Below are 27,250 nucleotides of genomic sequence, written 5' to 3' on the forward strand. Positions count from 1 at the left end.
TTTATGCAGACAAACAAAATGATTTATTTTTGGGACAAGCAAGACTGCTTTCAGATGCCTTTGGTACTATGGGTGTTTTGTCATGTAGGGTGCTATGGAGACCCTATTTTATCCATTATATTCTTCATTGTGTAGACTTAACTAAAATACCTCAAATACCATACATATCCTTACCACTGTGGCCAGATACAGTACTTCAGTTCAGCACTTCCTCACCCCTTCCTTTCTTTATCTATAGCTTCAGGCAGTTAGACAGAGTGGAAACACAGGCAGGAGAAAGAGCAACACTTTTAACTATGTATTATAGGTAATAAAGTTTGTTATAACTAGTGGCATACAAACAAATAGAACAGTAGATGTGCAGTTTCAGGTGGTACAACAACTTACAATTGCATTTGATTATTCCTGGTCAGCTGATCATCTGCACTGGCTCAGGCAGCCTACTTTCTTGAGGTCACCATCTGATCTGCTTTCATTAAGATGTAACATGGCAGACAGGGGGAGAGCGTGCCTTTGTAAGACATTCTTTTTATTGTCCCTGTGTAGCTCCTGACAAACACACCTTCCTGGGCCAATAACCAGTGGACTAGCTCAAGCACAGCACCATTCCCCCAACCCATTTCCAAACCCAACTAAAGTAATGTTATTTGTCAGCATCCTTGAAACAACCAACCATGAAAGAAAATGAAAGTCATTAAGCAATTAAACTAGCTCTCTGACTGTCACAGGTGATCAACAATTCAGTCATGAAAAGCAGCATTCCTAAAGTTTTAGAGGTAGAGTAAAAAAACTGGCTTGTCTATTTTCCTTGCTCTTTAAACATCATATCAAGTTAAATGCCTATTCTATAAATAAATACATATAAAATATTCAACTTATATGCAACATATTACCCCACCACACAAGGGATTTTCTCTACACAAGTAGCAAGTATTTACATAAATCAGAAAAAATTTGTTCCTGCTTTTGTGTATAGATACTATAGGGTGATGGTTAGTACTTTATTTGTCCCAAGAGCGAAATTTAGCTTTTTACAGAAGCTTAAGAAATATAGCAAACAAATAAACAACAACCCTTCTCCATTATAAACATGAGGTGGAAAAGAAGAAAAATGTCTGACTTGTCTAAAGAGAAAAGAACTGCTACAAGTGAGACGTTATTAAAGTGTATTACCATATGTATGAAGGAAACCCATTAAAGTTATTGTCTGAAAGTGCTCAGTGTTAGTGTATCAGAGGTAGGATGTGCAGCATTGTTCATAATGGATTTTAATTTTGTCTTCATCATCTCCTTCACTACTACCTCCAGGAGGTCAAGAGTGTGTCTCATAACTGACCCTGCCTTTTTAATCTTCTTGTTGATTTTGTGGAACTTCTTGAAGTAATGTTCCTGGCCTAGACCATTAAAGCAATGAAAATTGCACAGTCTATAACTGAAATATAGTAGAATATGTAAAGGATGTTGTGGTGTGGTGCTGCACAGGATGGTGAGAGCTGAGTAGACCGACCAGCTCATGTCACCAGGAAGCACTCTTGTTTGGTCAAGACCAGATGTTTTTTATTAGCTCAGGCTGATAAGAGACTGTCTCCGAGTGCCATTGCAATTCAGTCATCACAAGTTTGCAACCCTGCACATTGCAAATATGTGAACTTGGATTGTTCACGCTGTGACACCTATATTGCTGTGGGTTGACATTAGAGTACATTTTCCTGAGAAAAAGGGTCTGCTATAACCTTTCTTATGTAGTTCCTCTGTGTTACTAGTCCAGTTTGGCCTGTGTAGGTCCATTGGTGTAATGTGTATGTATAGTATGTGTGGTGTTTTAATGAAGTATTTTTTTCTTCACCAATATGAAAAATCAAGCAGTTACCGTCTCACAAATTAATTGAAAATATTCCTAAAAGAATAACTATTAGAATTTTTGTAATATTTTCATTACACAGTCTGAATTTTGATTCCTTCTAAATAAACATGTTTTTCTAAAATGGGAAAACTGTATTTATATCTTGTGCAATTCAATAAAAATTGGTCAGTTTGTCTTAGCCTTCCGGCCAGCATACAGCTTGTTTACTAAGGCATTGCAACCTGCCAATAATACAAAACAGTTTTCAATGTTCATTTTTGAAAAGTCCTTAACTTAGTCCTTATGTTAAGATAAAGACCATACTTTGTCAGTTTTCCATAATACTGTACCTCTAATTTTACTAGAAGCAAAACAGGAGGCCAATGACATGCTGGAGGCAGGCATGTCACATGTCAGTGTTGTCAGATAATATTGATTTAAAGTGCTCTGCTGTATCCAAACTGTAGGCAATGTTTCTGCAGATCAGTAGGATGACAGAGGACTGTCTAAGATATGGCTGCATTTGAGTGACCACACCGAACCAGGACCAACACATCAGCATTGTCCTTTTAATAGACCGTTTCAGATCAGCCTTTTATAATGATGCAGAATGTTTTAACGGACACCATGCCTGGATCATTGATGAGGTAGTAGGGGATTAGATCCATGTTGTTATCTTAGACTAGGTATTGCACAAAAACCAATACTTCAGTACCATGTTGATACCAATTTCCTGAATTCATAATAGTACTAGCTTTTTTACAGTATTGGCAATACTGAATGAAAGTTAATATTACACTGGTGAGTGACAGCAAGTAGATTTATTAATTTGGAGTATGAAAATGTGTCAGTTGAAAATGGCTCACAGTGCTGTAATACCCATTAACAATTCTCAAAAAAAATTTCCAAACAGAGTGGGTAAACAACACTCAACACCGCCTTAATGAAATAAGCTGCTCTTTTTGTAAAATACATTTTTTTGTGTTTCACTGATTTGTAGCCCAAAAGAAGTTTCTTTCAAATATGACTTATACAGCTTTAACAGAAGCGCATCACAGAGATGCATAGTTATAGAACATTTGAGAAAAACATTGTATCATCATGGTATTATGTTTGACTTACTCAGGTTGAGGATTCGATTGGTCTGCTCTCACACTTTAAGATGCACATGCATAGATGTACACATACACACAGGAACCTAGCCACATAAGTGCTGTATGAATGACACATACACAGCCCACTACTCCCCAGCACTTTAACTACATAAGTGCCGTATAATTAACATAATACACATATTGTCATTCCTTTGTTGCTGCCGCTGCTTCTTTTTCCGGTCGAAGAACAGCTTGTAGGTGGTCATGATGTCGTCGATCTTGTTGCAAAATTGGACCTATCGAACCATATCGTCGTCCCATTCCTGTGACCGTTCTTGCAGATCCTTAGCCAGTCTGCAGCCACAGCCACGAACGTTCTCCCTTCCTTCAAAATATCCAGAACTTTCACCTTCTCGGCGATCGTCATCATTCTTCATTGGCGTTTAGGCTCAGCACCAGCCTTGGAAGAAGGAGCACGTTTGGGAGCCATTGCAGGGGGTGAAAATTGAAGTGAAGTTCAACACAAAGAAACCACAAAAATATCACACACAGTACAGTGTAAAGTAAACCACTCGGTGAGAAAGCTTGAAGCGAAATGGCTGCGACAGAGAGACAAGGGGAGGTGCTGTGGGATCTGGGCATCAGTCAAAGCACCAATCATGGGCCTGATTAGAAAGCGGGAAGCTGTGATTTGTTGTCTCCCTCCCATGTACCAATCACAGCCCGTGTTACAACGCACTTAGTCGCTGAACTTGTTTTGTTGTTCTTAAACTAGGAAATACTACTACTATATTTAAAAACCCGCAAAGTCGTGAATCCGCGAAAAGTGAACCGTGAAGTATCGAGGGATTACTGTATTCCATATGCGTCAGTCGTTCTTTGCAACAAGATGGCAAATAGCTCTGGAGAAGTATAAAAATTGTCCATGATTACACAGTAACCTTAATCCAGTAATCTATCAAAGTCAGCAGTGATGACGTTGCAGTGCTGTATTGATTATATTTTGTATAAAAAAACATTGTCCCTTTCCATGTGTACAGAACCAAATTCCAAATATACCCTGTTTTAGATTTATAAAGCTTTATGCGAAATCTTGCTCTTTTTGATGCGATGTACTGTATCCATCACAGTCTTCCTTTATAAGCCATAAGACTTTTATCGATGTTGATATTGTGTTCCAGAATGTAAACACTCCGAAATTTTGCTACAGTGGCCTGGTTTATCTTCCAAAATTTTGGGAGTTTGGGTGCTCTATGGGTATTGTCATCAAAGTCTTCATTGTTGGTAAAGGGCAGATATATCATAATTTGTGAAAGCCTACACAAATAATTTCTCCAAAGAATGGCAGCACTGACTGCACTTTTTCAGCCCGAGTAATTATCGGTTCTAATAATTATGCAAGACACATCTGTACAGTTGCTCAAATGACACTCAGAACCAACTCTTTTAGCATGGTTTTTGCAACCCGAGTAATGCTTGGGTCTAACGCTAAGGAGGTTACGAGAAATAATTCCAGTAAAAGAAAATATACATAGCAAAGTGTGGATATATGCTCATGAAAAGTGTTGAGGATTGGAATTTGTCCTGGAGCGTATTTTGACTAGGCAATAGATGTTTTTCATGAGATGCTTACACTGATGATTAGTTGAAAATGGTCACATGTCTCTTGGTCTCCTTTCCTGACATCACTCGGACAAGCCATATTTATTTTGAAATTCTACGTGGGGTGTTTTGATTGGCTGGTTAGCAATATAATAAGAATATTTTACTCACAGTTTTTGATCAGTGTATATCCATTTCCCAGCCCTTAAAATAATCAATACAACCTGAGGCATCATTGTGGTCTTCTGCTTTGTTTACACAGTTGATTAAATTGATATAATTCAGGAAAAGAAGATGCTTTGATGTCCTAGTACAATTCAGGAAAAGAAGATGCTTTAATGTTAAATTGCCCATGCAGGTGTCCTGTATTTAAGTTCATCTACAGTAGTTTGTTTGGAACAAAGTACTGTATGATGAAAATACAGGCAACTGTTATTTAAAAAACGGCAGATCTGGTGCACAAGGACAACATCATACTGAATACAAATCTGTTTTGTTTGTGAAGGGAAACAAATGAGTATAATCCCTAATATGTGACAAACATAGAAAATTTACATACCACTCAAACATATGGCATATTGTATGTTGTAATGTAATGCAGCCTATCATTTATGTACAATTAACTACAAGTAACGTCAAACCAATTAGTTTTCTATTTCTGGATTTGTATATATGCTAAGCAATATCAAAGTCTAATGTAGGAGATTACTGTAAAACAGACAAGTATGATTTCATACAGCAAGACTTGATGTTGGGACAGATATGTAATAAAGGACAGATTTGGGCAATTAAAGCACAAGGAGTTTGTAAAATTTTAAATATGAATAATTTAGACAGAAATATTATGCTTTTTTACTAGCTAATGCTGCAAATATAAATCTTTCAATAGCAAGTGTTACACACCTAATACAGCGATTCTCTGACGAATCAGATTTTAAAAGGGTGTTGTTACAAACACAGCTTCAAAGAGTTTAAGTAAAGATATTCTGAATTATCTTGAAACTCACTAATTCAACTGTACAAATATAATACATTTTGAATTTTTATTTTTACCATTGATCAATTTGTAATATTTTTAGTTGCTGGGCAGAAAATGCCAATAGTATATAATAGTATATAGTAAATAAGGTTGTTCAAGTTCTGTGTTGAAATACCCCCAAAATTATGACATCCCCTCAATATGTTTTTAAACTGGAGGAATCCCCATGCCTATCACCAATTAAATTCACATTGTATTTTGATATTTATGAATGCCAATATTAGTAAAGGATGCTCCGTTTGGGGTTTTTAAGGCTGGTGCTGATCACCAATTCCATTTTACTTGATCAGCTGAATCCGATACCAATTCCAATATTTTTTTTCTTTGTTCCTTTAAAATTTTTTTGCTCAAAGCTCCTGTACAATCAAAATAAAAGTAACTTTTAGAATTTTTATAATTTGCACTAGAATTACCAGAGCCTACGAAAAAACTTGTAGATCCGTCCCACCTTAAAATGCTACACACCTCTCCGTCAGTGTCTTTTGTCCTCTAAATTTGTGGATAAGCAGCAAACAGCAAGAAACCTACTATCACATCCTCCCACCCTACACAGTTGTCTCAACTCAAGTCTGTTTACCTGCATGTCAGTTGCTTAGAGTGAGAAGTCAAACAAAATGATACCTTTTTATAAATACTATATCGTTATTTGGAACACTTGCATTTCATGTGTGTTCCGTGTCTACAACTTTCTATGTCAACACATTGTTAAAACAGAAACATTTTTCATGTTTTGGTAATAATTGACAAAATGTAGACATGAAGTGTATAATGTGTGAAGCCTGAATTCCAAATATCAAAGAAACACTTTCACAAAAGGTACAAATATAACGGAACAAATGCGCTTTTATTCAAAAATATAACTGCAGAAAAACAACCCGCGTTAGGGTGCAACATTGACACACGTTTAGTACGAGCGCTTCGGTGGCGCAACAGTATCAGCTGTTGACATGTAATCTACGCTTCACGGGTTCGATCCCTGACGAGTCCGTTTTGGAAGTGAGCTGCACATATTCATACTATTTTAGAATAAAAACATACATTTGATTCCAGTTTGTAACAGCCGGTGTAATTTATGATACTTGTAAAAGTTAGCTTTTTTTTTTTTATTCAGTTCTATTCTCTCAGCTGCATTCACGATCCCAACTCCCCCCAGAACCGCAACCCCCCGCAATTTGACACTGCTGTTTTCACATAGACGTGCTATAACAGAGGTAAACTTAAATCGTGACGACGATTCTACATCGGATCAAGAGTGCACTTTTACCATTGCTGTACTTTGTACATGTACATGGGAACGCTCTTCATTCGTGACTTTACGCTGTAGGAAGTTAATTAATTTAAGTAAGTAAATAAATAAAGGTAAATAACATTAGATCTGGCTTTTATGTAAGTAACATATAAATGTTAATGTTTTGGGCACATGCACCGTCCTTTGTATGTAAAAGCCAGATCTAATGTTATATACCTATTTACCTGTGATTATGTTTTGTGATGGCCTTTACATAAGAAGCATTTATATGTTACTTATTTAAAAGCCAGATCGAATGTTACTTATCTTGATTTATTTACTTATCTTCCTACAGCGTAAAGTCACAAGTAGACTGCAGAGCTTCCTCTGTTTGATCGACAAGGGCACACTCACAAATTACACGTGTAATGCCACGAAAAATACCTGCTGACACTTTAGTATGTGAGCAATGGTACGAGAATGCAGTTAGATTTTTTTTGGGGCATATACACCACGCTAGTGTTTAGATCTGGACAGTGTAGCGTTGGCAGGCTCTGTAAGTCATGCTGTTTCTTTGGAGGACAGGTGATTGGCAGGATGACACCGGACCATCCTGTATCCAAATGATCTTTCGCCTTTACGCCTGGTACAGCTGCATTGTTCTTATATGTGAGCGGACATTTCTTGCGGGGAGGGCTTCAGTTCTCTTTCTCCGATCTGAGTTCACCTCTGTTATAGCTCGCCTTATTTGAAAACAGCAGTGTCAGATCAGGGCGAGCATGAACGCAACTGTGAGAATAAAACTGAATAAAAAAAAAGCTAACCTTTACAAGTACCATACATTTACACCGTCTGCTACAGACTCAAATCAAATGTATGCTTTTATTGTGTAATATTAACAATAAGAACAGCTCACTACTCAAAATGTTTATTTTGGGACACGTTAAGACTCGAACCTAGGACCTTCTGAATAGGAGTCAGCAGCTCTAACCGCTGTACTAGCCAAGAAGTCGGGATAACCAGCAACACTAACTTGATTTCTTTTTCTTCGGTTATAGTCTTGGAAAAAAGCACATTTGTTCTGTTATACTTGTATCTTTTGAAAGTGCTTATTTGATATTTGGACTTCAGTCACACATTATACACTTCATGTCTACATTTTTTCGTTAGTACTAAAACATAGAAAAAGTTTGTCTTTGAGGTATGTGTTCAACATTTCCTGTCATCCTACACTTACACAAATCTTTGTAGACACGAAACACACGTGAAATGCTTGTGTTCCGAATAGAAATATATTTTTTTATCCTAGGTACTCGACTCACTGATGAACAAGGCTTCAGTTGGGAGAGGTTTTTGCAGATTCTCCGGCAGTGGGGGGAATGGTATAACAGGCTGCTTGGGATTATCAACACATTTACAAGACAAAAGACGCTGAATGGAGATGTGCGAGTGGATTTAACGTGGCCCAGATTTATGAGTTTTCTCGTAAGCTTTGGTAATATTAGTGTTAATCCAAAGTCCGACCTCACCAAGTGTCTTCAATACCTCTTTTACCTGCTGTAGGTGTTCCGTCCATGTACTGGAATAGATGACCATGTCATCCAGGTAGGCAGCATTATATCAGTTATGAGGCCTGAGCTCTTTGTCCACCAGACGCTGGAAGGTTGCCGGAGCCCCGTGTAACCCAAATGGAAGGACATGATACTATGCCAGTGTCCACTAGGGGTGCTGAACGTGGATTTAACCTTTGCGGAGTCCATTAAAGGTACCTGCCAGTTCCCCTTTGTAATGTCCAGTGTGGTCAAATACTGAGCTTGTCCAAGCCTCTTAAGGAGGTTGTCCACTCGTGGCACTGGATAAGCATCAAATTGGGAGACTTGATTAAGTTGACAGAAGTCATTGCAAAACCCCCAACTCCCGTCAGGCTTAGCAACCAAGACAACGGGACTATGACTTTCCTTGATTACTCCTAGTTCCAGCAAGTGCTTGATCTCAAGCTCCACTTCAGCTCTTTTTGCCTCGGGAAGACGATACGGACGTTCTCGGACTATAACCCCGGGCTCTGTCACAATGTTGTGCTTAATCAGAGAGGTCCTTCTGGGGTTTTCACTCACTACCTCAGGGATGGACAGGATAACTATTTCCAGCTCCCATTGCTGTCTGGGACTTAAATCCACACAGAAGTTAAGGCTAGCCGTGTGAGTAAAGAGTGAGTGGGGCTGACTGGAGGACGGATCGGGATCCCTGTCCTTCCACAGTTTCGGCAGATTTACAAGATAAACCCGCTCCTTTTGCTGACGATTGGGTTGACTCACCAAATAGTCGATGAGTCCTTTCCTTTCCTTAACGTGTGGACCTTATCAATGGGCAAGTAACTTAGAGTGGGAGGTAGGTACTAGGACTATGACCCAATCTCGCAGGCATAAGTCCCGGAGAGCCGTGCCATGGTCGTAATATTGGACCTATACTACTTGTGCCTCTTCCATGTGACTTCTAAGGAGGGGTTAAGTTTTACCAAATCTATCGCGTAATTGTGAGATATGTTCCAATATATATGCAGAGAAAAGAGCCTCCTCTTCCCATCGTTCTTTTAAAATATCTAATATGCCCCAGGGTTGTCGCCCATACAGTTCAAAAGGGGAGAACACTGTGGAGGCTTGTGGGACTTCCCGATAAGCAAAAAGGACGAGGGGGAGGAGCTGATCCCAATTACTTCCATCCTCGTTGACCACCTTGCGAAGCATTTGTTTGAGAGTCTGATTAAATCTCTCTACCAGACTGTCGGTTTGAGGATGATACACCGCAGTCTTTAGATGCTATATTCAAAGTAGCTTGGCAGTCTCCTTGAACGTCTCCAAGGTAAAAGGTGTCCCTTGGTCTGTCAGGACTTCCTTAGGGATGCCCATCTCGCAAAGACCCCTACCAATTCCCGTGCGATGGCTTTAGAAGTAGCTGAGTGCAATGGAACAGCTTCAGGGTATTTGGTAGCATAATCCATGAGGACTAAAATTATATTTGTGTTCTTGGGCTGAAGGTTCTAGGGGTCCGACTAAATCGACCCCAATTCTGTGAAATGGGACATCAATTAGGGGGATAGGAATGAGAGGAGCACGGTCCTTCTTAGGAATTTGTTGCAATTGACACTCCAGACTGGAAGTGGAAAAGCGACGAACCTCCTCATTGATTCCCTGCCAATAAAAGAGAAGCTTGATCCGTTCCAGGGTTTTCTCAGTGTCCAAATGGCCACCTAGGAGGTGGGCGTGTGCTAACTCACAGATCTGCTGTCAGAAGGTCCGCGGGATTAGCAGATTGTCCCTCATGCTGTGCTACGCTATGTAGAAGGTCATTCTCCAAAACAAAGTGAGGACCCTGTGGCATTGACTAATGAGTGCGCTGGCCGTTGACCAGGACAACTGCAGTTTTTGCAAACTTAAGGGAATCGTCATTCCATTGCTCCCTTTTAAAAGAAGCCGGAGTCTTTCTAAATTGAAACTGTAAAAGAGAGAGAGGGTCCGGGCCGACCTCAAAGGGCGTGGCTTCCTCCCGTTCCATCTTGGCACTAGAGGATGACGTATCGGCTCGCGATGGTCTGGGAGTTGCCACGTCACTCAGGGAGGCCGCTTCATCTCTCTCCGCTGTCTGATTACATGCCATGGAGGCTGCTTAAGACGGCTCATCCCCATCTACAATTAGGCCTAAGTTATAACCAGGAGTGGTATGTGTCTCACCACTTTTAATTTTAGACCAGTCCCGCCCCAGTATCACCAGATGTGGTGGATTTTGGAGGACCGCCATGGTTAATTTCTGTACTGATCCTCTGCAACTGATGACACAGATGGTGGACCAGCACCAGCAAATTTGTCCGTGGACACAGGTTATACTGGTGTTAATTTTTAACCACTATCGCGTTAGCACAAACCGGTGGGCAACAATGGTAATGTTGCTGCCGGAATCGAATAAGACTCTGGTCTTGTATCCGTTTACAATCACCACGCCTGTGTGTGGGACCGCCAAGGGGGTTAGTCAGAGTACACCAACCCCTTCTCTCCCTCCACCTGCATTCCTCCTCGTTCCCAAGCAGTTTGCGCGCCCACAACTCGAGACGTCGGCACAAGCTCTGGGTTGTAGGTAGGGTCTAGGTTTTGGGACATACTTCGGCTGAGCTCGACTTGCATTTTTATATTTTTTGCTTGCCTATATTTTAATATCTAACTCACTATCAGCAAGTGACATAATTCACCCTGCTTATGTGGATCTTTGGTTTCTTTTTGCATTGACATTTTGGTAGTTTAAATAATTTTTCATGACTTTGTTATGCATAGTGGTGAGCGAACCCTGCAGAGTTACTTCGCTGTGAGTTTGGTGAAATCATGGAAGTGTTCAGGAACTTCGGCAAACACTTCAAAATTAATTGAAGTCATTAGGGAAGGGGGAACCAAACTGGTTTTCATTGGCTGATAATTGTGCAATGGCATTTTAATTGTCCCTGAGGGCTAGCTAAGCATCTGCCAACTATGTTGGAGTGATTATTGTTGCTAGAAAATGTGATCTGAGCTGTGAGACAGCAGTGCTAATCACTGTACCACCATGCCACAGACTACAAAACACACAAATGGAACGATAACCACAAACAAAATACAATACAATAGATATTGTGCTCACAGAGTTTCAGTTCTGGTGGCATGGATTATCTGTGAAATTCACCCACCGGAGTACCATATTTGCGTATATAGTTTCAACACAAAGGTCATCGGCAAATACATGTAATTTAGTAGGTAGAGAGGGGGGTTGGTTTATATTCCGGGATCTACGGTAAACACTTTCACAAAAGGTACAAATATTATAAAACAAGTGTGCTTTTATCTATACTAATAAAAGGCAAAGCCCTCACTGACTCACTGACTGACTCACTCACTCACTCACTGACTCACTTATCACTAATTCTCCAAGTTCCCGTGTAGGTAGAAGGCTGAAATTTGGCAGACTCATTCCTTACAGCTTACTTACAAAAGTTAAGCAGGTTTCATTTCGAAATTCTACACGTAACGGTCATAACGGTCAACAACGTCCGCCACATTGAACTTTCTTATTCATGGCCCCATCTTCACGAAATTTGGTAGGTGGCTTCTCTGCGCTAACCAAAACCGATGGACGTACTTATTTCGGTGGTATGACGCCATTGTCGGCCGCCATATTGAATTTTCCACACGTCACTAATTCTCCAACCTCCCGTGTAGGTAGAAGGCTGAAATTTGGCAGGCCCATTCCTTACAACTTACTTACAAAAGTTAAGCAGATTTCATTTCGAAATTCTATGCGTAACGGTCAACAACGTCCGCCATATTGAACTTTCTTATTCATGGCCCCATCTTCACGAAATTTGGTAGGCGGCTTCCCTGCGCTAACCGAAACCAACGTACATACTTATTTCGGTGGTATGACACCACTGTCAGCCGCCATATTGAACTTTCCAACGTCACTAATTCTCCAACTTCCCGTGTAGGTAGAAGGCTGAAATTTGGCAGGCTCATTCCTTACAGCTTACTTACAACAATTAAGCAGGTTTCATTTCGAAATTGTCCGCGTAATGGTCATAACGGTCAACAACGTCCGCCATGTTGAACTTTCTTATTTACGGCCCCATCTTCACGAAATTTGGTAGGTGGCTTCCTTAGCTAACGAAACCAATGTATGCGTGCTTATTTCGTGGTATGACGCCACTGTCAGCCGCCATATTGAATTTTCCAACATCACTAATTCTCCAACTTCCCGTATAGGTAGAAGGCTGAAATTTGCAAGGCTCATTCCTTACAGCTTCCTTACAAAAGCTAAGCAGGTTTCATTTCGAAATTCTACGCGTAATGGTAATAACGGTCAACAACGTCCGCCATGTTAAACTTTCTTATTTATGGCCCCATCTTCTCGAAATTTGGTAGACTGCTTCCCTCCACTAACTGAAACCAATGTACATACTTATTTCGGAAGTATGATGCCACTGTCGGCCGCCATATTGAACTTTTCAACAGTCTTTGTTACTTATGGGCCCATCTTCAAGAAATTCTATCGATCAAAGAACTGTCACTTACCGAGTGGTTTCCATGCCCGGAGATACCACCTACCTTTTCCATTCTCTTTGTTACATATTGCACGGCCATATCAGGCTCACTCTTGATATCCGGAGGAACATTGTGTCTTATGTATTGAATGACTGGGACAGGTTCAAGGTGTGGACTGATGACGGTACAGGAGATAATTATACTACACAGGAGCGCTAGAAGAGTGAAATGCTTAAGCCCTTCACCTATGGTTCTGCATGTGAGTTGATGGCTGCCGCTGAATTGTTCGGTTGTCGCTTTCAAGTGTACCGAAATGGCCAAATATTTTACACCTTTCGACAACCGCCAATGCCTCTTAAACATCTTAGATTCACAGGTGACGATTTCAGTAGTGGACACTTTGATGTTTATGAATGTTTAATCTCTCAAAAGCTGGATGTGATTTTATCGATGAAACCGGTTGTGTGCTTACAACGCTTGACAGATGCCAAATATCACTTCAACACAACAAATCCTGCAAATACTGTCGTAATTGAAACAAACCATGAAACTCAAACCGATTATGACAGCAGCAATCCAAGCTGTGAGATTTGAGACAAGATTACTGTTCACATGACCAACTGTAAGTTACATGCTCAAGAGTAAGCTCAGCGCACAGCTTGGTCATGTTACAAACGGAGGGCCAAACTGACAACATGGTCTTTCTTTGACGCACTTCCGGGTTATAGGGCACAAAGAAGTCTTCGGTCCTCCCTGCAGCTCCCTCTTGCTGCCCCTGTGATACCCAGCAGGGCTGAGGATAAAAACTACAAAGTCCATGACTCCCTGCTGGTCTTCGGGGCACCTCCATACTGCAGGGAGGGCTCCATCTGGTGGCCTGGGGGTATTGGCCGGGATGACAAGCCGGCCAAATACCACACTAGATTTAACGTTTTGAGTAGTGAGCTGCTCTTATTGTTACTGTTACAGACTGAAATCAAATGTATGTTTTTATTCTATAACAGCCGGTGTAAATTTATGGTACTTGTAATGGTTGTTTTTTTTTTTTCTTAGTTTTATTCTCGCATGCTCTGCCTGATCTGACACTTCTGTTTTCAAATAAAGTTTTTTTTGTAGGCTTCAGGGATTCTAGTGTTAATGGATTGGTAAAACAAGCAACTACAAATCTGTAGGAATATTATGTTTGACTACCAACATTGTGTGTTCAAAGCAGGAACACTAGAATAAATGCCAGTTCATCACAGGTCACACTCACTTTTACCCCATTCTGAACTAATTCACTATCACTAACACATGTTGAAAAGCATCTTTTCCAAGCAGTTTGAAGTACTCTCCTGTAGTCAGAGTCCTCCACTCTATGACACTCTTTACAAATAGCATATTGTAACTACTATTCATTGCCAATGGGTAATTTGTATCTACTTCATGTAAGGTGAATATAAAAGAATTCTATAGAAGAAATCCTTGAAAATGTTAAATAAGTATTTAAACTTATTTATGTTGAATATTAAAGTGCAAATTGGTTGGCACTGATGTTTGTCCCAATTAATACTTTAAATAATGTCATTGTACATCATGGAACTGTTCTTTGAGCAGTGTCTATCCTTTGTTGTATACATTACCAGTTTGGCAGAACACCACACTGTCATCTTTTCATCCCCCTCATTGCACTTTATATGGCTTATATTTATTGATTTAAATATGTTTTGTATTAACAAGTGCTAGAATTACAAAAAAATGACAGTGAGCTAGAACATTGATTTATTTTCATATTTCTAATAACTTCATGCTCATTTTTGTTCACTATAGGCATTTGCTGATGCAGCTAGCCAGACCGCAGAAAATTTCCAGAAAGATCAAGCACCTTTTGTTGTGAAAAATTGCCTGGGGACATGTGTTTCCATATCACATAGCAACACATTCAGTGTGATTGGTGTTGAATCCAGGAAGAAGGTGTATGAATTGCAAGATGGAGGAACTCTGAACATGGATTACCTGAGAACCATGACAGAGACTGAGCAGTTCACTGCCATGACATGCATGAGCAGCAAGACACATTATATTCAGCTTAGTAAGAATTAATTTCTAATTTATTCAGATAATGAAACATTTTACAGAATATTCACTTTTAGTATAATCTATAATTGAATGATTGATACACTGCAAACAGCAGCTGATTTGAAGTTCAAACCTGAATATTGTTTAAGCCTTTTTACTTTTTATTAGCCACTACATACTGTATGTTAACAGTCTTAAAGAAATTGTTTCAACTGGTGTATAGCAGGAGATTATTTTATTATTCCAGTAATTGTTATTTAAGTCATTTCTGTTGCACCTGCAAACTATTTTTTTCATTTTGTAGCAACTGCCATTAATTGCCAAGCCCAAAGACAAATAAAACCAAATTGCATTAAGGCAGAGTTGGGGCTCTGTGGATATGGCTCTGTGCTGGCATCTGGAAAGTTGCTAGTTAAAATCCTGTTACTACCAATGGGGATCCTACTCTGCTGGGCCCTTGAGCAAGGCCTTTAACCTGAAAAGTGTTCCACGGTTATTGTACAATAGCTGACCCTGTGCTCTAACCCCGAAAGATCAAGCAAAAAAAAGCAATTTCCCCTTTGGGATTAATAAAGTATATCAAAATCGAATCAAATAAACTAGAATTGAACAGCTAGGAAATCCCACATTCCTTCTTTACATTCATTCACTCGATTAATTCAAACTGTAAGATGTGCACATTAGCAAGACATAGTCAGATAACTGTGAAAGGTATATCATATCTAGAATGATTTGACTATATACTATTATTAGTGTTGCCAGTTAGTCTTATCATACAAGAAAGAGTCTTTCTTTCTAAAAAAAAGTGGCTTTATCATTACCTACTTGTTCTAGTCCTTTGCCTTTATCTGTTCTTATTATTGTGTGATAAAAGATGAATACTCCTCTTAATCATGCACAAATAAAGATTGAGAACTTCGAACGTTTATGGATTCAAAAATCATACTGCTTTATGAAACCTTTAAGGGTACTAGCATTTGCTCTGTCATTTTGCAAGATCATATGGAAGGATTTGGCAGCCAGTAGTTCTGGGTTAGCCAGGTTTTTCCAAAGGAATATGCATTTCAGACGTTTATTTCCTATATAAACATTATTAACTGGGGTTTCTGCTTTTCTTTGGTGGTGTGCAGCTACATCTTCTGTTAGGCATGTCTTCTGTGAATTTAATAATTATTTTATATCTCTGCAGTTTGATTAATTGATTAAGTATTCCTTATTTCCTCATTTGACATCAGTCAAGACAATGTTTGTAGGTGTTTGTAATACTCTTGTAATTTATCACTTAATTAGGGATATGTACTTGTGCAAGCATATACATTGATTTATACCTTTCAATTAATATTTTTTGTAAATCTGCAGAAACATTCAATCTGTCTTTATAAATACAAACTCACTTAATTGAACTAAAAGAGCCTTTAGAATTCTATTGGAAAGCTCTTAAAGTAGAAATTGTAAAGCTTTGACTAGTCTGTAAAGTATATAAAATGTATATACTTGTTGATATTTTAAGACAAATAGTTGTCAAGACATATAGTAACAATTTTAAGTCTTTATTGGAAATATTTGTCTTTTATTTGCAGCTCCAAATGATCACTCTTCTGCAGACAGAATTTCTTTGGAAAAAGTGGGACGTGGCATGTATAGTGTACTTCATCAGGCCTCGGGAGTCTTACGATATATTGTTTGTCATATTTACACCTTGGAAGGTAGCAAGGTGGTAACAATACACTCTCCATTTCAGGTATAGATACTTGTTCATAAAATATTGCATTGTTGAATAGTAAATGGTGAAGAGAAAAAGGTAATGCAGTGTAGTATTTGAATACTTATCAAAACAATATATACTACAGATGTTCTGAGGAGAAGTATCACAGTTTTTGTGCATTGTAAGGTTTTTCTTTTTATCAGTTCTAATAATTGTATAACAGAATTATTTACTTACAAAATCTCTCAGTTAACATTCTGAACTTCTGTATCGAAAGTACAAATATCATATTGAAAGAGGGATGATGTCAACCGCTAATGTTATCGAGGATGGGAGATTCAAATGCAAAGTGCTCTGTCAATCTTTGTATGGAGATTTAGATTTGTTTTGGTTTTCACATTGTTAGAGGGGGAAAATACAGTGCTTTGAAACATGCAGTTTTCAAGGACTTTCATGTCAATATTGGGTACCATACAGACTACAAACTATAGATATCACATTCATATACTATATATATATATATATATATATATATATATATATATATATATATATATATATATATTCAATTACAGTATGTGCTACAGTTGGAATATTTAAATGTATAGGGTAATTTTAAAATGCCTTTTTTTTGGTGTTATTCTCACACATACATATCCTTACTTACTCATTCTGGCACAATTTACAACTTAAAGTCAACACGATTTCCCATTTTTTGGCTCTCAAAGAAATTATAAAGAATCATATTCTTTTTATTTTTAGGAATGTTTAGTTGAAAAAATTTACAGTAATACAGCTACAGCTTGCCTTACTTTACTGTGAGTGTTTTTGAGAGATGATCAGTTATGGCACTTTGTTGATCTCATACAAATGCAATTCACAGAAAGTAGGCAAAGTTTGTGGCATGTATGCAACTCAGTGTCCTCAGATATGCTGCCTTAAGACTGAAACCAGGAAGCACTTCTTACACAAAGCGTTGTGGAAATCTGGAATTTACTTCCAAGCCGTGTAGTCATGGCAGGAACTTTGACAACCTTTTAAGAATTTTCTGGTTGAATTATTGGGACATCTTAAATATTAGCTAAACAAGCAAACTTAATGGACTGAACAGTCACCTCTTGTTTGTCAAATTTTGTATTTTCTTGCATTGGGTATAATGTTTTATCTTATACTACACAGTCTGTGTAAAAATTTCAAAAACACTTAAATGTCACTAAAAATCCACTGTGATTTTTGGTTGTTGAAAATGGTATTGATTTTTTAGGTCATTGGTTTTTTGATCTCTTTAAAAACATGAAATCATTTATTCCTTTAACCTCTTTCCACATGGAGGCAGTCACCATTTCAAATATCACATTTCTAGCATTAAATATTACACAGAGCTTGTTAACTTGGCACAGATTTAGAGATTATTTACAGACAAACAGATGATCACTAAGTTATTAGAAGACACTTGAACAACTTCCAGTAAGTAGAATCTCATTGTGTGATTTTTCATAATGTGCAGTAATCACTTGTTTATTTAATACGGTGGTGCATCTTCATGCTCAGTAGCTCTTATCAGTAAACACCTGCCAGCCTGCTTAGTAAGTTATTTTTAAACCTGGTACGTGCTGGTGGACCAATACATAATTGAACTGTTCAGTCAGTTACTGCGGCACAGGTGAATACAGGATCAGCTTGAAATACAAGTAAATCACAACATTCTGTTTAATTCTGTTTAGCTCTTTGTTGTAATAATTAGGTTGTGGCCCAAAATAATTTTAAATTATGTCAGAATAAGTGGGTTTTCATTCATCTACTTTACTAAAATAAAAATGTAATTTTAAAAATGTTTGCTATAAAAATGAAAGAGTAAACAATTTTTGTATGAAACGCTAAAAGGTAATAAAGAAACAAAACTCACTTACATTGACATAAACATTGACTGACGACAATGTTTATACTATATATAATCCATTAAGAGTTTGTTCATAGGTCCATGACACCTACCTACATTGTTCACCTTGGTGGCAATGAATGTCGCAGCATGGCGGTAGTGTAGCAGAATACACTAGGAACAACCTTGCCATTTAAACAGTGATACTTTGCAGCACTGATAAGAGTACTTAAAATGAGAAATAGAACAAGAAGACTATGCGTGACACTGAAATCCAGAATAATTTGATCCCACAATTCGAAAATATAAAACCACTTGGCATACCATTCATATTTCTCATATGTCAAATTACCCCGGGGGTGGGGGGTATGATGATATAGAAGGTATCGGTTACATTTCTAGCAACAGTAAATTTATTGTTTGAACTGTTTTTTCTTATGTCATCAGCATACTTTCATATTTGTAAAGGTTTATATAAAATAGTGTGGCCTCTAAGTGGTGCTTGGACCACTGGGAGAAGATTTCAGGACATAGCAATTCCAAGTTATATTCCCCTCCACAAGTCAGTATGCTGCTGATCTACTACTGCCTTTCAACAGCATTTTTATTACCAAAATGCTCTAATTTCCAGATGACTAAAGCTCTACTTTGCAGTGTCTACAGTAGGTGGCTAAGCAGTTTTTTCAAATATTTTTCAATGGCATAAAGACTAAGATTTTTGCCAAAAATGTTGGTAGCTGAAAGGAAAAAAAATGTGAATGTAAAGGACAACATAATTTCCACTTAAAAAAAAAAAAAAAGTCTGTTTTATTCTTGAGAGTCAAATACAGCTGACATTTATATAAATAAGTTAGATTCAAAACGTCATGTCCAGCATCACAGGTTAGTTGATTCTTTAGTTATTAATTAATCATTGAGCTAATTACAAAAAAAAAGTTTAAGAACAATTGACTATTTACTTACATTTGGTTAAACATGTGTCCTTTAATGCTCTAAGCTTTTCCATCACTACTGTCCCTCTACTATTTAATATATTGGTCATTATTTTTGCAGATTAGGAATCATTTTTCCATACCATTCAAGGTTTTTGATGATTCAAAGCTTCTTGGAGTAGTTTTACCTCAGGAAGACTTTTGTATTCCACTGAACTCATACAGGTATACTATATGGAATTCTGTATTGTTAAATGAAAGTATCGCTAATTGTTTACTATAGAGTGTTACTTATGAAATTATTTGGTTTTTGTAGATCTGCCCTTACCTTGCAGCCAGAAGATAACACTGACGGAAGTTACGAAAAATGTGAAGAATTTACTTATGACATAGTTGTGAAACAACTGGAATCCAGCATGCAAAGGAAATGTCATCATTCTGGGTCTAATGTCCAGTCGTTTATTATAAATTTAGTTACAACGGAAGATTCTGTAACTGTGGGTGCAAAAGAGGATAACTTAGACAAACCTTATACTGTTCACCTTTGGCCAACAGTTCTTTTGAGAAATTTATTGCCTTACTCTATTACATACTCTTTAGAGGTATTTTTAAGTTCTTCTTTTTTGTTTGTTTTTGTTATTATGAACATTAATCAATGTTCAAACAGTTTTCATATATAAAAAAAAACCTTCCACGAGTCTGTACCTTTTTCAAGTTTTACTTTTGTCAGTAATGTTTCCTGGTGAAAATTGTGCTTTTCTCTCATCTGGCCTTACTTACAGGAGAGGCATTTGATAGGCCTGAGTAAATTTGCAAAAAAAAAATAACTTTCCTATTGTATCTTTTTTGTTTTTACATAAAGTGCATTGCTTTTAACATTACACTTTTTTTTCTTTGTTCGTGCCTTTTGCATGTATTGAATAACACTTCAAGCAAACAACTTACAGTATAATTTTTACCTTTTTTTAGGAAAATGATAATCACACCGTGACTGTGAAAGAAGGACGTTCATCTGAAATTCATACTGCAGTTATAGACCACACTAAATTAAAATTATGTTTATTGAACTACCTCAATCAGGATTGGAGAGGAGAATATAATATTAAAAGCAACCACCCAGAAATTGATTTCATTCAGTTCAGTGCTCTCACTGATGATGACAAAACAGAACTAGACATTGCTATCCATATAACATATAATGTTGGTCAAATGGTTATTGCTCTTCATAGTCCTTATTGGATGGTAAACAAAACTGGACGGTTACTGCAGTACAAAGCCGATGATGTTCACCGAAAGCACCCACTAGAATATGAATCACCTCTTCTTTTTTCATTTAAGCCAAAGAATTTTTTTCAAAACAATAAGGTGAGCTTTATTATATTACGGATTAATTATGCATACATTGTTATATTTTTCCTCTTGAAGTGACTTGCAATTATTATTTTTTTTTTTAGGTTCAGCTTATGATATCTGATAGCGAGCTATCTGATGGTTTTTCTCTTGATACTGTTGGCAGCTATGGTGATGTCAAGTGTAAAGGCCGTCAAAAGGATTTTATGGTGAATCAGGATCTTTATTTTGGCTTACATTATTCTAATTTTCCATTATTAGTTATGTAAAAAGTGTCAAATGTTGTTTTGTAAAAATGACCCAGGCTGGATGGAGCGGAGGGGGGCATTTCACTGCCCACCCACCATACACGGCTGCCCCGTTCGTTCTTGGTGGGCGATTGGTGATGCTCCAAGCGGTGACCTGGTTGTGGCTGAATGGAGGCCATTGAGGGTGAATGGGGCAGTGGGGGGTAGCATTGTAGTGTGCCTTGGGTGGCTGCCTGTTGAATGGGGGAGGTGGTGGGCGATTCACTACCCGCCTTTGGTCGCACCGTGTTTGTTCTCGGTGAGCGGGCGCTGCAGCCAGCATACTGTAGTGGAGGTGACTGTGTGGTGGGCAGGTGGTTAACTGACCCTAGCCCCCCCATTCATTCTAAAATAGCAAGCCTGCTTGTACTGTTACGCACATAGCAGGAAGTTGTCTCTTGTCAGTACATCAGATGTGTTGACGACAGGTGCCTTCATGCTGTGATAGCGTGTACAGTGCTGTGCAGAAGAGCTCATCTTAATCGTTTGTCTTCACCCTTCAAGAATGTCTCTGAAACACAAATCTGATGCAAGTGCTGGTGATACAGTAAAGAAGAGAAAAACCATCACCATTGAAAATAAAGTAGAAATATAAAAAGGTCAGAGAGAGGTGAAACTCCATCATTCATTGGCAGAGCACTTGGTTACAGTCAGTCAACAATAGCATTTATTAAAATAATGTACCTGTTCCGACTTACATACAAATTCAGCTTGAGTACAAACCTACAATCCCTATCTCTTACGTAACCTGGGGACTGCCTGTACCCCAAATTTAAGGCACTTGATTGTAATCATTCTATAACATATAATGGTGCATGGAATGCCCAGATTATTCCAAACGCCATATCTGCTTTAGCATTATTACTGTTGGTGCACCACTGAGAGTATTTTAACCCATTGTATCTGTGTGTGTGGAAAGCTGTATCAAGAGCACATAGAATTATCAGGATACAGTTTCCAGCCATGGAGTACATTTGTAGCACATGATACATCAAGGAAAGCCACCAACAACTGCTTGAATTCCACTCAACTATGCCACAGTCTATTTGAACATCTATCCAGCAAACACTTCTGAGCCTTTCCTGCATGGACCTTGAGGCTCAGAAACAGCTTCATCCCAATAGCTATAAACGCACTCAATCAGTCTATCAAGTGCTCCTGGTAGAACTGCTTGTACTTATAATTACAATTACCTCATTGTAAACTTGCACTACAACTGTTGCACATCCTGAGCTACTTTATGAACCATTTGCACTATCTGCACTATTTTTACATGTATTGTACTTCATATTGTATATTTTTCATTGTTTTTTTTATTGTATTATTGACCAGTAACGGCGTACTACACAATAATGTGCAGTGAATACACCTGACTTGAGCATTCCTAGTTTTCATTCTCTTTCTTTGTCTCTGTTTAGCATTCGTTTGCTCAGAGGTTGATGTGCTTGCTGCTTCCTGAGTAGCTCTTCTTTTCTCCACCTTAGCGGCCTGCTGCTTCTCTTTTTTTGTTGGCATCTTTTCGCGTTAAAACTGATTAAGTTAGTTTTTGTGTTGCAATTACTTAGTACGTTTTGTTTAATTTTTCACTTAAGCTGGCACTTAAGTCTTCAATCTGCCTCAAGAATGATTAGCGAAGGTGGTAGAGAATGAGAATGGCACCCATAGGCATGCTCCGCACGCCGCCCTGCTGCGCGCTGCCGAGAGTTGATTCTACAATAAAATAAAATAAAAATAAAAAGTAATAATAATCGTCACCCTGAAAGCAGATAGTAGACGTCACGTAGAATATGTGTGCCGAATTTCAAGTCAATAGGTGAAACGGTTTGCGAGCTACAGGTGATTTTAATATACTGGACAGACAAATGAACAGCCATGGTAGCATATTATATAAGAAGACTAGCAAAATACCCAAGCTAAGAAACGGAGAAGTAGTGTGTTAAAGAAGCAATGAAAAGAAAAGGAAACATTTTGAAAATAACGTAACCTGATTGTCAATGTAATTGTTTTGTCACTGTTGTGAGTGATGAGTGTTGTTGTCATGATATATATATATATATATATATATATATATATATATATATATATATATATATATATATATATATATATATATATATATATATATATATATATATATATATATATATATATATATATATATACACACACATATATACACACAAATACATATATATATATACATACATACACACACACACATATATAAACATATATATACATATACATACATATCTACATATATACACACACAGCCATTTCGTATCAGTGCAATACGCTGTTTGTTAAAACGGTTGACTCCCGCTCTTACGTGCAATAACAAATCAAATCATTCAGTTGTCTTTGCTCATATGTCATTTTAGAGCTGGACGCCTGGCATCTTTTTTTGGCCACAAGTTCGTTTCTGTTTGGTGTGAGGTTCTGTGTTGTGGAGATTCTCAGGATGGATTGCAGGTGCTCATCAGTGAGGCGACTCCTGTGTGCTGTTTTCTTAGTCTTTATCACTGAGAAGAGCTTCTCACACAGATATGTGCTACCAAACATGCACAAGGTTCGAGCCGCATGTAGACGGACTTTTTTTGTTCTTCAAAGTCATTAAAGCGCCGTGCAAACTCTGTGCGCAATAACTCTAGCTTCGCGAAGCGCTGCATTATGGGATCTGTAGTTTATTGTGTTACCAGCACTTCATATATCTGGGCTTTAATAACAATAATACAGTATATAAAATGATCTCGCGCGGATATAATTACACGGGCGGATGTGGCCCATGGCCCTTGAGTTTGACACATATGGACTAAATAGAACTTGAAAAGATATATTTTTTCAAATGTGATCGCGCAATTCAGATAGAGTTGACACGCACTACAGCCTGCATGCCTCAATGAGTCATCCTCCCCTCGCTCTTACTTTTTTACCGTTCATCTAATGAATACACTGAGTATGGCTTTACCAAAACAATCATTGATGGCGAATAAAGTATCCATTATTCGAGTATGTAGAGCGGGATATATATATATATACATATATATATACCCGCGTATCGCAGCGAAGTAGTGTGTTAAAAAAGCTAGAAAAAGAAAAGGGAACATTTTAAAAATAACGTAACATGACTGTCAATATACAGTATTTGTTTTGTGAGTGTTACTGAGTGTTGCTGTCATCAAGGATTTGATTATCATTATTTCTTTATATCAGGTTTGTATTTGTAGGATGTGTTGTGTTCAAGTTACATTCCGTGTTTGTCAATCGTTGTAAAGATGACAGGTTTCATTCATCGATTCGTTTCTTACTGCATCAATAAATAGCTCGTCTTCTTCTTTATCTGAGACCTGACACACTGCATGCACGGGTTTTTTTACACTGTCTTCCTTTAGCGGGACATTGACTTTTTCCACCGTGTGCTTTGTTTCCACAGTAGCTGCATTTATGAATATGCTTATCAGGCGCCTCATATTTTTGCTGCCTTTTCAATTGTGTAATTCGGTTTTGTTCAGCTCTTTGGAACTGTTGCTTTTATCTGTGCACTGCGTCAGTTCACGTGAGCCACTCGGTGTACTTGCATCGAAGGTTCCCAGCTGTGCTGGTGCCATCTCGTGCTATGTCCATAGCTTTATTTAATGTTACCTTAGTCCTGGCACTTAAAACTTTCTCTCGCAGTTTCGCTGAGTTTGTGTCAAACACCACCCTGACCATCTCATCTTCCTCTCCATAAGCACAGTCCTTCACCCGTGAATATTTACCCGTGGCAGTTTGCTATTGGATTGCCGCTGACGGACGGCCTTATATGGGCAGGCACTAAATTACAAACGCCAGCGCAGCCTGTCTATGAACTTAATTTAAAGTGTAGGTTTACATCGTGCTTTGTTTCCGAAGTAGCAGAACTCATGAATATGATTGTATATGTCACTCGCTCGCTTCTTATTGTTTCGCTGCCTTCTCAATTATATAATGCATGTTTTCTTCAGCGCTTTTTTGAGGTCTTCCTGATTTTCTATGTGCTGCGTGATTACGTGGGAGGCGTGATGATGTCACACGAAACTCCCCCACGTTGAAGCTCATCTCCATTACAGTAAATGGAGAAAAACTGCTTCCAGTTATGACCATTACACGTAGAATTTCGATATAAAACCTGCCCAACTTTTGTAAGGAAGCTGTAAGGAATGAACCTGCCAAATTTCAGCCTTCCACCCACACGGGAAGTTGGAGAATTAGTGATGAGTCAGTGAGTGAGTGAGTGAGTGAGGGCTTTGCCTTTTATTAGTATAGATTATTTTATCATTTGATAGGAAAATAAGTCTATGGAGGAGTTGCATATTGAATCTCCTTGTACCATACAATGACAATAAAGGAATACAATACAATTCAATTCAATAGAAAAGAGCACGTATTTACAGATGATTATGATTAGCTTCTACATCGATTTAGATTTCCAATAGTTATCCTCTTGGAGCTGTGTGCTGTTAGAATACTAGGATGTATACTTGATATCATTTTTATGATGAAATGCATTAAAGTATGTATATTTTACAGATGAATTGTTAACTTCATTTCAATAATATATGCTGTTAATAATGAACCATATGTGGACACTGAGGCGCAGCAGTAGCGATGAGCTGGCGCCTCGTCCAGGGATTGTTCCTGCCTTACACTGTATGCTTGCTTGGACTGGCGTGACCCTGGATGGATGGATGGAATAATTAAACATCTGTAACAAAGATTTTTCAATCGTCTGTTTGAAGAAGGTGGTTTTATATTTATTACAGGCTCTTATTATGTGGCTGTTGGTTAGTTGGAGAAAGAAAACGGAAGGACAGGAATTGGGTTTTGGTATGTTTAACAGAGACAGTACTGCTGCAATAAATTATTCCATTCAGGGTTGTGTCTGTCCCACCAAGCATCCTGCTCGAGGCAGGAAAATTCCCTGAATGGGGCGCCAGCTTATTGCTACATTGATCTTTTTCTTATTTACCCCAAGTATGCCTCACTGAGGCCTGTGTAACAGAATGTGGCAGGATGTTTAAGGTGGTGTAAGATTTTTGTGACGCACAATCACATTTTCACTTATTCTTACAGCTTTTGTAGTGTTCGGAAACTGTCCTCATGGCAGCCCACCAAACTGGGTCCACAGGCAGCAGCAGGGTGCACTTGTTTGTTCATGTGGTATGATTTTACTCCACATGTCAGGTCTGGTACTCACGTCTTCTCACATTATTCTAAGCATTATAGCCCCAAAAAAGATAATTAAAAGTTTATAAAGAGCCAAAGAAGAATAACAAACCATTCCCTCTATTGTGAAAATTGGAGTGTTAAGGTGCAGATAAACAGCCTTTTTTAAGATGTATTTAATCAAGGACAATGTCTTAATTAGAGTTTTGTTTTGATGACTAATGCTATTTTTAAACTAATTCTGTCAATAGTTTTGCATTTCAGTGCTAATTGAACAAAGATGTGGGTTGTTTGTGGGTCCAGGAAAGACTTCAAATATTTTCCATTTGAATTAATAGTAATTAACTGTGTCTGCTTCACAGAATAGCTTGTTATTCAAAGGAATGTTAATATACCTTTATGAATATTTATGTACATGAAAAGGCAGTGTTTGTTAGTCCCATCGAGGCAAAGCCTTTATTATTTTAACCTACTTGGATAAATATTTAGCAAATTTAAATTGTTTATTTTAAATCAGTTATTATTTGTAATTTACTTCTTTTTAGTTTTACTCTAACTTCATTAAATCGAAATAAAATTGGAGCAAGGTGCTATCTTCTGACACAATGAAGTTTTCTTTAGTAGTTTGGCTGCTGTTTAGTTTCTGGTTCAAACGACTAGTACAAATCGTTAATGTTGCAAAACCTCACCTTGTTAAAGAGATTTTCACAAACAGATTAGCTTTGTAAATTCAAGGAAGTCTGTAGTTGAAACCAAGCAAACACCATCCCATCTCTGGACCACATACCTTAGTGTTTGTCACACGAAAATTAATTAAACTAACTTGAAAGGATAGTGTATAGACCCAGCTGTCTAAAACAGAAAATATTGGTAGACAACAATTTTACAGTTGGGTGACATGGACATAAGTTGTTATAATTTTAAACCTAAAATTTGATATTTGCTATATCTTGATATGTTCTTAGAACACCGTAAAGAATATAGATCAGCACT

The 27,250-nt window shown here is 38.0% G+C and overlaps 1 protein-coding gene across 3 annotated transcripts in view; it reads left to right on the forward strand.

The window, feature by feature from the left end:
- vps13a (vacuolar protein sorting 13 homolog A) overlaps positions 1 to 27,250 on the forward strand; it is a 268,114-nt gene that overhangs the window by 170,458 nt on the left and 70,406 nt on the right. For all 3 annotated transcript variants that reach the window (XM_039750560.1, XM_039750562.1, XM_039750561.1), the window contains exons 44-49: positions 14,672 to 14,933; positions 16,501 to 16,661; positions 19,558 to 19,661; positions 19,753 to 20,038; positions 20,406 to 20,801; positions 20,891 to 20,995. In XM_039750560.1, coding sequence (XP_039606494.1) covers positions 14,672 to 14,933; positions 16,501 to 16,661; positions 19,558 to 19,661; positions 19,753 to 20,038; positions 20,406 to 20,801; positions 20,891 to 20,995 — 1,314 coding nt within the window. The remainder of the gene's footprint in view (positions 1 to 14,671; positions 14,934 to 16,500; positions 16,662 to 19,557; positions 19,662 to 19,752; positions 20,039 to 20,405; positions 20,802 to 20,890; positions 20,996 to 27,250) is intronic.

This window comes from Polypterus senegalus, chromosome 4, assembly GCF_016835505.1.
Source record: "Polypterus senegalus isolate Bchr_013 chromosome 4, ASM1683550v1, whole genome shotgun sequence".
Classification (NCBI taxonomy): domain Eukaryota; kingdom Metazoa; phylum Chordata; class Cladistia; order Polypteriformes; family Polypteridae; genus Polypterus; species Polypterus senegalus.